Source organism: Entelurus aequoreus, linkage group LG21, assembly GCF_033978785.1.
Source record: "Entelurus aequoreus isolate RoL-2023_Sb linkage group LG21, RoL_Eaeq_v1.1, whole genome shotgun sequence".
NCBI classification, from domain to species: Eukaryota; Metazoa; Chordata; class Actinopteri; order Syngnathiformes; family Syngnathidae; genus Entelurus; species Entelurus aequoreus.
In genome coordinates this window covers 35,551,371-35,563,385 of record NC_084751.1, presented here as the reverse complement: position 1 = coordinate 35,563,385, position 12,015 = coordinate 35,551,371, and the positions used below count along the sequence as shown (strand labels likewise).

The 12,015-nt window shown below is 39.2% G+C and overlaps 1 protein-coding gene and 2 long non-coding RNA genes across 6 annotated transcripts in view; 2 read left to right on the top strand and 1 right to left on the bottom strand.

Annotated features, from left to right (window-relative positions):
* The first annotated feature begins 4,816 nt into the window (after positions 1 to 4,816).
* Positions 4,817 to 8,169, top strand: LOC133638699 (uncharacterized). Its single transcript, XR_009823673.1, has 3 exons — positions 4,817 to 4,921; positions 7,458 to 7,637; positions 7,723 to 8,169. It is a non-coding gene; the product is annotated as an uncharacterized LOC133638699 (long non-coding RNA).
* On the bottom strand, positions 5,641 to 10,708 carry LOC133638698 (uncharacterized). The gene is made up of 4 exons (XR_009823672.1): positions 10,162 to 10,708; positions 8,410 to 8,468; positions 7,698 to 7,818; positions 5,641 to 7,592 (listed from the first exon to the last, which is right to left on the bottom strand). It is a non-coding gene; the product is annotated as an uncharacterized LOC133638698 (long non-coding RNA).
* ehmt1b (euchromatic histone-lysine N-methyltransferase 1b) overlaps positions 10,192 to 12,015 on the top strand; it is a 71,749-nt gene continuing 69,925 nt past the window's right edge. For 2 of the 4 annotated variants that reach the window (XM_062031563.1, XM_062031562.1), the window contains exon 1: positions 10,192 to 10,310. In XM_062031563.1, the coding sequence (XP_061887547.1) occupies positions 10,290 to 10,310 (21 nt within the window). In that variant the 5' untranslated portion in view covers positions 10,192 to 10,289. Of the gene's footprint in view, positions 10,315 to 10,354; positions 10,548 to 12,015 lie in introns of those variants that run through there. The other 2 variants (XM_062031564.1, XM_062031566.1) reach the window with 2 other exon arrangements.

The following is a 12,015-nucleotide window of genomic DNA, read 5'->3' as shown; positions in this document are numbered from 1 at the left end:
GTGATGACTGTATTATCAATCAATCAATCAATCAATGTTTATTTATACAGCCCTAAATCACAAGTGTCTCAAAGGGCTGTACAAGCCACAACAACATCCTCGGTACAGAGCCCACATACGGGCAAGGAAAACTCACCCCAGTGGGACGTCAATGTGAATGACTATGAGAAACCTTGGAGAGGACCGCATATGTGGGTAACCCCCCCCCCCCCCCCCTCTAGGGGAGACCGAAAGCAATGGATGTCGAGTGGGTCTGACATAATATTGTGAAAGTCCAACACATCAGCGAAAGTCCAGTCCATAGTGGGGCCAGCAGGAACCATCCCGAGCGGAGATGGGTCAGCAGCGTAGAGATGTCCCCATCCGATGCACAGGCTAGCGGTCCACCCCGGGTTGGGAGCAGAGTAGAAAAGAAAAGAAAAGAAAAGAAACGGCAGATCAACTGGTCTAAAAAGGGAGTCTATTTAAAGGCTAGAGTATACAAATGAGTTTTAAGATGAGACTTAAATGCTTCTACTGAGGTAGCATCTCTAACTTTTACCAGGAGGGCATTCCATAGTATTGGAGTCCGAATAGAAAACGCTCTATAGCCCGCAGACTTTTTTTGGGCTCTGGGAATCACTAATAAGCCGGAGTTCTTTGAACGCAGATTTCTTGTCGGGACCTTAAAGTCACATCTTAGGTGCACAGGAAGCCAGTGCAAGTGAGCCAGTATAGGCGTAATATGATCAAACTTTCTTGTTTTTGTCAAAAGTCTAGCAGCCGAATTTTGTACCATCTGTAATCTTTTAATGCTAGACATAGGGAGGCCCGAAAATAAAACGTTACAGTAATCGAGACGAGATGTAACGAACGCATGGATAATGATCTCAGCATCGCTTGTGGACAAAATGAAACAAATTTTAGCGATATTACGGAGATGAAAGAAGGCCGTTTTAGTAACACTCTTAATGTGTGACTCAAACGAGAGAGTTGGGTCGAAGATAATACCCAGATTCTTTACCGAGTCGCCTTGTTTAATTGTTTGGTTGTCAAATGTTAAGGTGGTATTTTTAAATATATGTCGGTGTTGAGCAGGACCGATAATCAGCATTTCCGTTTTCTTAGCGTTGAGTTGCAAAAAGTTAGCGGACATCCATTGTTTAATTTCATTAAGACACGCCTCCAGCTGACTACAATCCGGCGTGTAGGTCAGCTTTAGGGGAATGTACCGTATTTGCGTATGATGTCACCTAGCGGCAGCATGTAAATACTAAAGAGTGCAGGGCCAAGAACCGAACCCTGGGGAACTCCGCACGTTACCTTAACATAGTCCAAGGTCACATTGTTATGGGAGACACACTGCATCCTGTCAGTAAGATAAGAGTTAAACCAAGACAAGGCTAAGTCTGACATCCCAATACGCGTTTTGATACGCTCTAATAAAATATTAAGATCAACAGTATCGAAAGCGGCGCTAAGATCAAGAAGCAGCAACATAGATGACGCATCAGAATCCATCGTTAGCAATAGATCATTAGTCATTTTTGCGAGGGCTGTCTCCGTAGAGTGATTTGCCCTGAAACCGGATTGAAAAGGTTCACAGAGATTGTTAGACGCTAAGTGTTCATTTAGCTGCTGTGCGACAATTTTTTCGAGGATTTTCGAGATAAACGGAAGGTGGGACACCGGCCGGTAGTTTACCATGAGGTCAGGATCGAGGTTAGGTCTTTTGAGTAGAGGATAAATAACCACTTTTTTGAATGCTAGGGGAACAGTGCCAGAGGAAAGTGATAAGTTTATAATATTTAACACTCCTTGATAAGTTTCCCAGGAATTGGGTCAAGTAAACATGTTGTTTGTTTTGTCCCATTTACACATTTTAACAATTCCTCCAATGTTATTTCATCAAAGAGAGAGAAACTATTTTGGAGGGCAGTGTCCGTCGTATATACAGTCGTATCTGTGTTAATAGAACCCAGTTGTAGCTGAGATGCATTGTCTTTAATGTCTTTTCTAATGACTTAAATTTTCTTATTAAAGAAATTCATAAAGTCATCTGCTGAGTGGGTGGAGCTACTGGGAGGAGTCCCTTGTTGGGTTAGCGATGCTACTGTACTAAACAAAAATTTAGGATCATTATGATGATAGTATATATTTGTACCATGAATTGATTTACGTGGACTGAAATTCAAGTATTACTTTTATATATATATATATATATATATATATATATATATATATATATATATATATATATATATATATATATATATATATATATATATATATATATATATATATATATATATATATATATATATATATATATAAAATAAATACTCGACTTTCAGTTAATTCTAGCTATATATATTTATTTTATTATATATATATATATATATATATATATATATATATATATATATATATATATATATATATATATATATATATATATATATATATATATGAATAAAATAAATACTAGAATTTCAGTGTTCATTTATTTACACATATACATACACTGCAAAAACTGAAATCTAAGTAAGATTAAATATCTCAAATAAGGGTGATATTTGCTTATATTCTGTCTGATAAGGTAATTCTTCTCACTGAGCAGATTTTATGTTAGAGTGTTTTACTTGTTTTAAGGGTTTTGGTCCTAAATGATCTCAGTAAGATATTACAGCTTGTAGCTGAGATTTGATGACCTATATTGAGTAAAACATGCTTGAAACTAGAATATCAACTGATGCAAAGCTGTGTCATCAACACTCACAAGTATAAAACTACTTTTTTAAAGTAATAATTTCTTACTTCAAGCATGAAAAAAAAAATCATGATGCCGAGCGCATATCATTATGTCAAGATAATGGCACTAACATTCACTTAATTTAAGAATTTTTTTCAACATATTGAGCAAAAAGGTGTCTTTTTTTCCTACCAAGAAAAATGCACTTGTTATTAGTGAGAATATACTTATTTTAAGGTATTTTTGGGTTCATTGAGGTTAGCTAATTTTACTTGTTTTGGAAAGTCTTGACAAGCCAAATTTTCTTGTTCTATTGGCAGATAATTTTGCTTAGTTCAAATAAAATACCCCTCGTTTTTGTATTTTTTCTTCTTGTTTTTTAACACTGACTTTTTGCAGTGTACACACAACTCATTGTTGTATTTGAAAGTGCAATACTTTGCAGCCAGTAGCACAGCCTTTGAAGGAGCATAGGTATGGGCAGCATCTGTGAAATTTAATTTGCAGGAGAGGAGTGAGTTTAGGGTAGAATTGTCCATCCTCGTTCTATTCACTGTCACTCGTCGTCGCCATGACTGTCTCTTCTTCGTCCTTCTGCTTCGTCTCCTTCTTGTTGTGTGTGCAGTTGTGCACTCTCCAAAAGCCGTAGATGTTATGACGTGACTGGCCCGGCCCCCTGTTTATATGGAGAAAAAGCGGACGTAACGACAGGCTGTCCTCACTCAGGTCCGCATGGACCTGGAGGGGGCGTGCCTTGTTGTCCGGCTGGAAATCGGGAGAAATTCGGGAGAATGGTTGTCCCGGGAGATTTTCGGGAGAGGCACTGAAATTCGGGAGTCTCACAGAAAATTCGGGAGGGTTGGCAAGTATGTTGGTGTGTCTAGTGCAGAGGTGTCAAACTCAAGGCCCGCGGACCAGATCTGCCCCTCCACGTCATTTTATATGGTCCGCAAAAGCTTGGAAATAATATGTGTCAATAAAATACCTTATATTTTTTTTCTGTACTTTCTTATTTTCTTACTAAAGGTATTAGTTTTTTTTTTCTAGTTTGACAGGGAAAAAAATAGTGTCCAATATTGCACAAATATTATAGTATCAATCAATCAATCAATGTTTATTTATATAGCCCTAAATCACAAGTGTCTCAAAGGGCTGCACAAGCCACAACGGCATCCTCAGTTCAGAGCCCACATAAGGGCAAGGAAAAACTCCCAACCCAGTGGGACGTCGATGTGAATGACTATGAGAAACCTTGGAGAGGACCGCAGATGTGGGTGACCCCCCCACCCCCCTCTAGGGGAGACCGGATGCAATGGACATCGAGTGGGTCTAGCATAATATTGTGAAAGTCCAGTCCATAGTGGATTTAACATAATAGTGAGAGTCCAGTCCATAGTGGGGCCAGCAGGAGACCATCCCGAGCGGAGACGGGTCAGCAGCGCAGAGATGTCCCCAACCGATGCACAGGCGAGCGGTCCTCCCCGGGTCCTGACTCTGGACAGCCAGCACTTCATCTATGGCCACCGGACCTGTGCCGCCCCCCTCCACAAGGGAGAGGGGGGCAGAGGAGGAAAGAAAAGAAAGGGAAGATCAACTGGTCTAAAAAGGGGGGTCTATTTAAAGGAGTATACAAATGAGTTTTAAGATGGGACTTAACATAACATAACTAACTTTTATGGTCAAATCCAAATAAATACTTAAATATCTGTTTAATTTATGGTTTCGAAGCAAGTTATCCATCAAATTGTACACTATAAAAATTACCAATAGATTTTACTGTAAAATTTAGGGAGTTTTTTTTTACAGCATATTACTGTAAGTTGAAAAAAAACCTTACCAATATTTATTTTTTTACAGTAAAATTCTGTCAACTGAGCTGTCAGTTTGTTTGTTTTTGTCATGTCTGGGATCATGTTTTGTTTTGGTTATGTTCGGTTTGGTTTTTGGACTCTTTGTGCACTCTTGTTTGTTTTGTCACCATAGCGACCCATTAGTTTCACCTGTCTCACGTTTTGCACTCGCGCACCTGTCACTAATCATGTCGCTATTATTTAAGCTTTCAGTTGCCAGGCAGTCTGTCTGGTGACATCAACTCTGTTTACCTCTGCTCACTTCATGCCAAGATTACCCTCTACTACCCATGCTACCTTTCATTCCAAGCCATCGTTCCTTGCACGTTTTTCATGCCAGGTAAGTTTTGTTTTTTCATGTTACAGTTAGCGAGTTTTGCTTCATGTTCATAGTTTCTGCCTTTGTGCAAGTTTTTGTTTCAATTAGCCAAGTTTGTACTTCCGCTCTTGTGCACGCTTTTCGTTTGTTCCTTTTGTTAGTGTTTAAATAAATATGTCCTTACCTTCACGCCTTGCCCGCTCCAACTTTCCTTTGCATTCCGGGAAAACAAACCATCCCATAGTCCACGTTTTGACAGTTTTTTTTTAAATCCATGGTTGATGATTTAATGGTACCACATTTTATTTTGGTAAAAAACTGGCAGCTGAGTTGCCAAAATAAAATTAAACAGCGGTACTGTATTTCTATTTACAGTAATATGTAAAATAACAGCATATATTTTAGAGTAAAAGCCTGGCAACTAAGCTGCCAGTTTTTTTCTGTAAAAAAAAAGTGGTCAAATCCACAGAGTTGTTTTACTCTTTACGTAAAAATTTGTTTTAAATATTTAAATTCATAGGCAAATTAATTATTTACAGTTACAAGCGGCCCTCTATTGGCAGCCATGACTGCGGTGTGGCCCTCAATATAAACAAGTTTGACACCCCTGGTCTAGTGGGACAGGCCAAAGTTAAGTCGGAGAAAATGCAGTCCTTTATAAATTATTCAATGTTTCTCTCCGGCCCGGTAGCAAATGCTTCACGGACCGGTGGTTGGGGACCACCGCTCTACATGACAGGTTAGACTTTATTTATCCCACAATGGGGGAAATTATGCGGTAGCAATACAATTTCAAAAAGTCCACAAACATAAAGTAGTGTCATGAAAACAAGTGGGAAACATTAAAGAACACAAAGGAGATAAAAGACATGGAAAGAGTACAGCAGCTGCCACATACTGCTACAAAAGTAATACACAACGAAAACCCCCAACATGACTTGTTATGGAGGGTCAATAATATGGAGGGCTAAAGAAGGCAACATTAAATAAAAAAAATGTTTAAGTAATTAAATGTATCAATAATGAAGTATAATTGGAACAAATTAGTCTAATAAATGTGTCATTAATTCATTAATTTCACTATTTCACGATTTAATTAGTTACTTCACAATGTAATTATTGATTTAATTATTTCCTAATTTACATGTTTTAACACCATGTTTGATAGATGGATAGATAGATAGATAGATACTTTATTCAAACATCCAATATCTGACACATATGTTACAGTTTGTAAGTTAGAGACATACAATTTAGGTAACACTTTAGTATGGGGAACATATCCATCCATCCATTTTCTACCGCTTGTCCCTTTCGGGGTCGCGGGGGGTGCTGTAGCCTATCTCAACTGCATTCGGGCGGAAGGCGGGGTACACCCCGGACAAGTCGCCACCTCATCACAGGGCCAACACAGATAGACAGACAACATTAACACTCACATTCACACACTAGGGCCAATTTAGTGTTGCCAATCAACCTATCCCCAGGTGCATGTTTTTGGAGGTGGGAGGAAGCCGGAGTACCCGGAGGGAACCCACGCAGTCACGGGGAGAACATGCAAACTCCACATAGAAAGACCCCGAGCCCGGGATTGAACTCAGGACCTTCGTATTGTGAGGCACATGCAATAACCCCTGTTCCACCGTGCTGCCCATGGGGAACAAATTCATCCATTAATTAGTTGCTTATTAACATGCAAGTTAGTAACATATTGGCTCTTAATTAGTCATTATTAAGTACTTATTAATGCCTTATTCTGCATGGCCTTATTATACAACCAGTAAGCCGTTAACTAAGAGTCTTCCCTCAATAACCTCAGAATTATTGCTTATTAGTAACCCTAACCCTAACCCTTATATGTTCCCCTAGTGTCCAAAAACTCTAAATTAAGTCTTTGTTACTTACAATATGTTCCCCATACTAAAGTGTTACCAAAATGTAATATAAAAAGGGTAAACTTTGATCTTTAAGAAAATATCAAGAAAACAAAAATCAACAGAAAAACCTGGACAAAAGCACAAGTTGATAACATGGGAATTGAAAATCAAAAAACAATTGTTAATCACCAATGACCATAAACTAAAAAAACCTAACAAAAACATGTTTTTTCATATTCTGACATCGGTACAGGAAGTTTCTATTTAAAGACTGCGAACTGGCATGTAAGAAAAAAACAGTGCAGTGTTGTATTATGGATCAATACATGTTTATACATAAATATCTTATAGAGATGCCACATCGACCGCTACTTTGGCGCTGACGAGCCGTCGGGGCGCCATCTTAAACCGGTAAACATCTCTATCTAGTGACAGGATCAATGAAGTGTCAGCACATTTATTCCATCATAACTTTCTCAATAATTAACTGATTTTCACACGGTTTTTAAATGTAAACTTTCTACATGTAGCTATGATACATTGCAAATGAAAAACTACAAATCGTGCTATGTAGACCAGAGAATTTCCACCAGACCAGCAACCCGAATGGAAAGATAACTGTGGTCACACACAATGGCCGAAAGGATGGCAAATGGAGATGTGTTTTTCTGCAATTTCAGATGAGGACATCTCTACTGCAGAGAGAGAACCTGTGTTATCTTGGGCTGCCACACTGCCGGACTCACTTTGTGAGACACCAAAGCGAACCATCAGACTTGGAACTGGCGTGCAAGCTGGATTGTTGTTCCAGCCGCCTTACATGGAAAACAGACACAATACAGAATTACACCAAAGGCACAGTATATAAAGACATCAATTGTTTCCAGAATGTATTATAGTTAAAACATCATCAACCCTACCTGACACTCTGATTGTATTAAATAGGAGCTACGAGGGATCCTGGATGAACCTGTAAGTGAGCACATAGCGATGAACTTGGAATCATCAGCATCCATGAAAAATCCGATGACGGACAATTACCTGCACAATAAAAATGTTTTATCAATTTGGTCATAGCAAAACAAGAACCTCCAAAAAAAAAGCACTATACAGTGTCAAAGCAGTTCAATTAGTTTCTTTCACATCCATCAGTAATGTGTAACCAACAATTGTTAAGCGCCTATCACAGGGACGCAAACTTACAAAGAATGAAAATTGAAAACAGCTACCATGGTGGATAGGTAATTAGTTTGCATCCCTGTTTTTAGGAATGGGATCTGTATTTTGTTTAGTTTCTACAGAGTATTTTTAGGACAATGGAACAATGTAACTGCAAAAATTTAAAAACTCACAAGAGAACATACACTGAATACAATATCAGTCCAACTAAAACAAACTACGCTGCTGACCCGTCTCCGCTCGGGATGGTTCCCGCTGGCCCCACCATGGACTGGACTTTCGCTGATGTGTTGGACTTTCACAATATTATGTCAGACCCACTCGACACCGAGGATGTCGTTGTGGCTTGTACAGCCCTTTGAGACACTTGTGATTTAGGGCTATATAAATAAACATTGATTGATTGATTGATTGAAAATAATATAAAGGAGATCATTATACAAACAGACTTACCATCCTTATTGATCTTGAGTACTACATAACATTTAGGAACATCTAGGACCTGCAATACGCTGCAAACAAGACAAACAAAAGAGAACAGTGAAAAACATTGAAATGAGCATCTTTCAGCAAACATGTTATAATGACCCTTGTGGCATGTGGGACTTAATACAAGTCTGTTTAAACATTTCTTCAACACAACTCATGTTGATGCATCAACACCTCTAAAGGCTTAGTGGCCACATGCGTGGACAGCACCTTTTAGCTCTTATTTCCAAAATTGTGTATGTTACTACTGAATTAGGGTCTTATGGCCGCTTAGGTGGACACTTATACTGCCATCAAGTGGTGTCAGAAGAGTATAACATACAATGGAATTTGGGGAAAAAAAGTGTAAAAATAAGAATTAGCATGTCACTAAACATGAAGTACACATTTGTGTACTTATGGACTAAGTACATCATATCAAAAGATGATTCTTAGTTTTTATTCTAATTAGGGTCCAATATGCCCAAATAGCAAAGAGAAATAATAAAAAAAAGCATGTAAACAAACAGCTTGGTCCTTAAGAGTGCCGTGAGATACAGTCTGGTGTGCCGTGGGAGATTATCTCATTTCACCTATTTGGGTCAAAAATATTTTTTGCAAACCAGTAATTATAGTCTGCAAATTATGTGTATTTGTTGAGTGTCGGGGCTATCTAGAGCTCGGCAGAGTAACCGTGTAATACTCTTCCATATCAGTAGGTGGCAGCCGGTAGCTAATTGCTTTGTAGATGTCGGAAACAGCGGGAGGCAGCGTGCAGGTACAAAGGTGTCTAATGCTTAAACCAAAAATAAACAAAAGGCCAGTGCCCCTAAGAAAAGGCATTGAAGCTTAGGGAAGGCTATGCAGAACAAAACTAAAACTGAACTGGCTACAAAGTCAACAAAAACAGAATGCTGGATGACAGCAAAGACTTACTGTGGAGCAAATATGGCGTCCACAATGTACATCCGAACATGACGTGACAATCAACAATGTCCCCACAAAGAAGGATAAAAACAACTGAAATATTCTTGATTGCTAAAACAAAGTAGATGCGGGAAATATTGCTCAAAGGAAGACATGAAACTGCTACAGGAAAATACCAAAAAAAGAGAAAAAGCCACCAAAATAGGAGCGCGAGACAAGAACTAAAACACTACACTCAGGAAAAAAATAAAAAACTCAAAATAAGTTGGGGCGTGATGTGACAGATCGTGACAGTAGTACACCTACTTTGAGACAAGAGCTATATAGATGCATGGTTGGTTATGGTTTAAAGTCATATCCAACAAATGCGACAACGACTCTTTACTTGTCAACTGAGTTTCTTTTTTTTAATGATTTCTGCTGGTGGTGTGACTCTGGATTTTTTCAACGCAAAAAATGTGCCTTGGCTCCAAAAAGGTAGAAAAACATTGATGTATTATATCTATGATGTCAGCACTACTATTTTCTCCTACAAGCCAATCCGCGGGCTTGTCTTTGAATAGCAACTTCCGGTTCCGGTGTCGGAAAACAAAAAAAAATGTTGGTCGTTTTTCGGTTTCTCCTATTTATTGTTATTATATGATATATAAACTGAAAAAAAAAACGTTTTTGAATTTAGTTATCTTGTTTCAACACTAAAAAAGAACGTGTTTTTTTTGTTTTTGTGTCTGTGTTTCAAAATAAAGTTCAAATAAAACCAGTCGTTCTCTGTTTTGACACGAAAATTAAATGACAAAGACGTACACTGACCTGCAAAAAAATGTATATTCAACAGTCCCTGTAAGCCATAAAGATTCCTTCATGACAGGCCTGTTGAGAAAAAAAAAATCGATCTTGGTGACGTCATCGTGTATGGGCGGGGTTTAGGTCCAGGCACCATGGCTTCGGGAGAGACCGAGGTAAGTGAGTGAACATTATCTACCGCAACCTTGTGCCACTTTTCCCGCTCCTTTACCGGTTTCGAAATAAACCTATTCAGTCGCTGCGTGCTTGGCCAAAACGGAATAATTGTCGGTAGTCCGGGGCCGTCGGTGTGTTGTCCATTTCCCGCTGCCAGCCTCTGGTCTGCTGCTTTTGTGCTTACCGGAGGGCAGCTTGAATGTGTAGGAAGATGCTGCGCCCCGGAACCTGCATTTGTGAGTGCGAACGCGCGACGTGTAACACCGCTCGTCCTCTTTATACATGGTCCCGGCTGGTGTCAAGAGTCCTCCTTCTTGTCGGTGTATTTTTTTTTGGCTTCAAAATAAACCGAAGCTCGGTTAACGATCGCCTCCGTTAGCATTTAGCCGATCGTTATGTGTTCAATGTTGCTAACTGGATACTTCTGTGTAGCTTTTTTGTGCTAAAGTAGCAGACCGCACAAAGGTGACCAAAGTAACAAAATACCATTAGATTTACTTATTATGGTTCGCATCCCCGTCAGTTGAAACGGGATGACGTTCTTTTTGAGTATTGCGAAGACTGTTATGTAATTAGCCTAAATGTTGCACAGTACAGTAGCTACAGCTGCTTAAAACCTTCCACTGTAAACACATGGCGCCAGCTCCCGACCCCAACGTGTATTGTCAAAGCTAGCTATTTGTTTACTAATTTGACATGTTAAGTTGATTGAACTCTGATCCTATTCATGCGCCTGTTTGCCCTTTGGGCCTAAGGTTGTACTGTACAGGCAGTGTGTTTTTCAAAGTCAATCAATCCGAAGTTTACTTATATAGCCCTAAATAACGAGTGTCTCAAAGGGCTGCACAAGCCACGACGACATCCTCGGTTCAGATCCCACATCAGGGCAAGAACAACCTCAACCCATTGGGATGACAATGAGAAACCTTGGAGGGGACCACAGATGTGGGGATGATTCTATGTATCTACATTAAAGCATTCTTGTTCATACTGCAATAATACATGCTCATTTTAAACTTTCATGCAGAGAGGGAAATCACAACTAAGTGAATTTACCAAAAGTGTATTTATTAAACAGTTATTAAGCAGTGGCACAAACATTCATGTCATTTCCAAAACAGACATTTTAAAACAAGCTATGAGTGCACTTTTGTGAATGATGTCACTAAGATGACATTTCAAAACAACACAAAATTAAAGTGTACTTTTTGTACAGAACGCCACTACAATAGTTTAAAACAAATAAAGTGCACTTCTGTGAATTATGTCACACAATATATTTCAATAAGTGTCAAATAAAAATGATAAATTGATAAATGGGTTATACTTGTATAGCGCTTTTCTACCTTCAAGGTACTCAAAGCGCTTTGACAGTATTTCCACATTTACCCATTCACACACTGATGGCGGGAGCTGCCATGCAAGGCGCTAACCAGCAGCCATCAGAGGCAAAGGGTGAAGTGTCTTGCCCAAGGACACAACGGACGTGACTAGGAAGGTAGAAGGTGGGAATTGAACCCCAGTAACCAGCAACACTCCGATTGGTGGCACAGCCACTCTACCAACTTCGCCACGCCGTCCCTATGAGCTGCATAATAGTAAATCAAATAGTGTATGACTTCGCTATGTGGTAGGTTCCTGCGGACGTTATCTCCTTATGTCGCGGACTATTTTATTTCATACGGTGTTGATGTGGAAATGGTT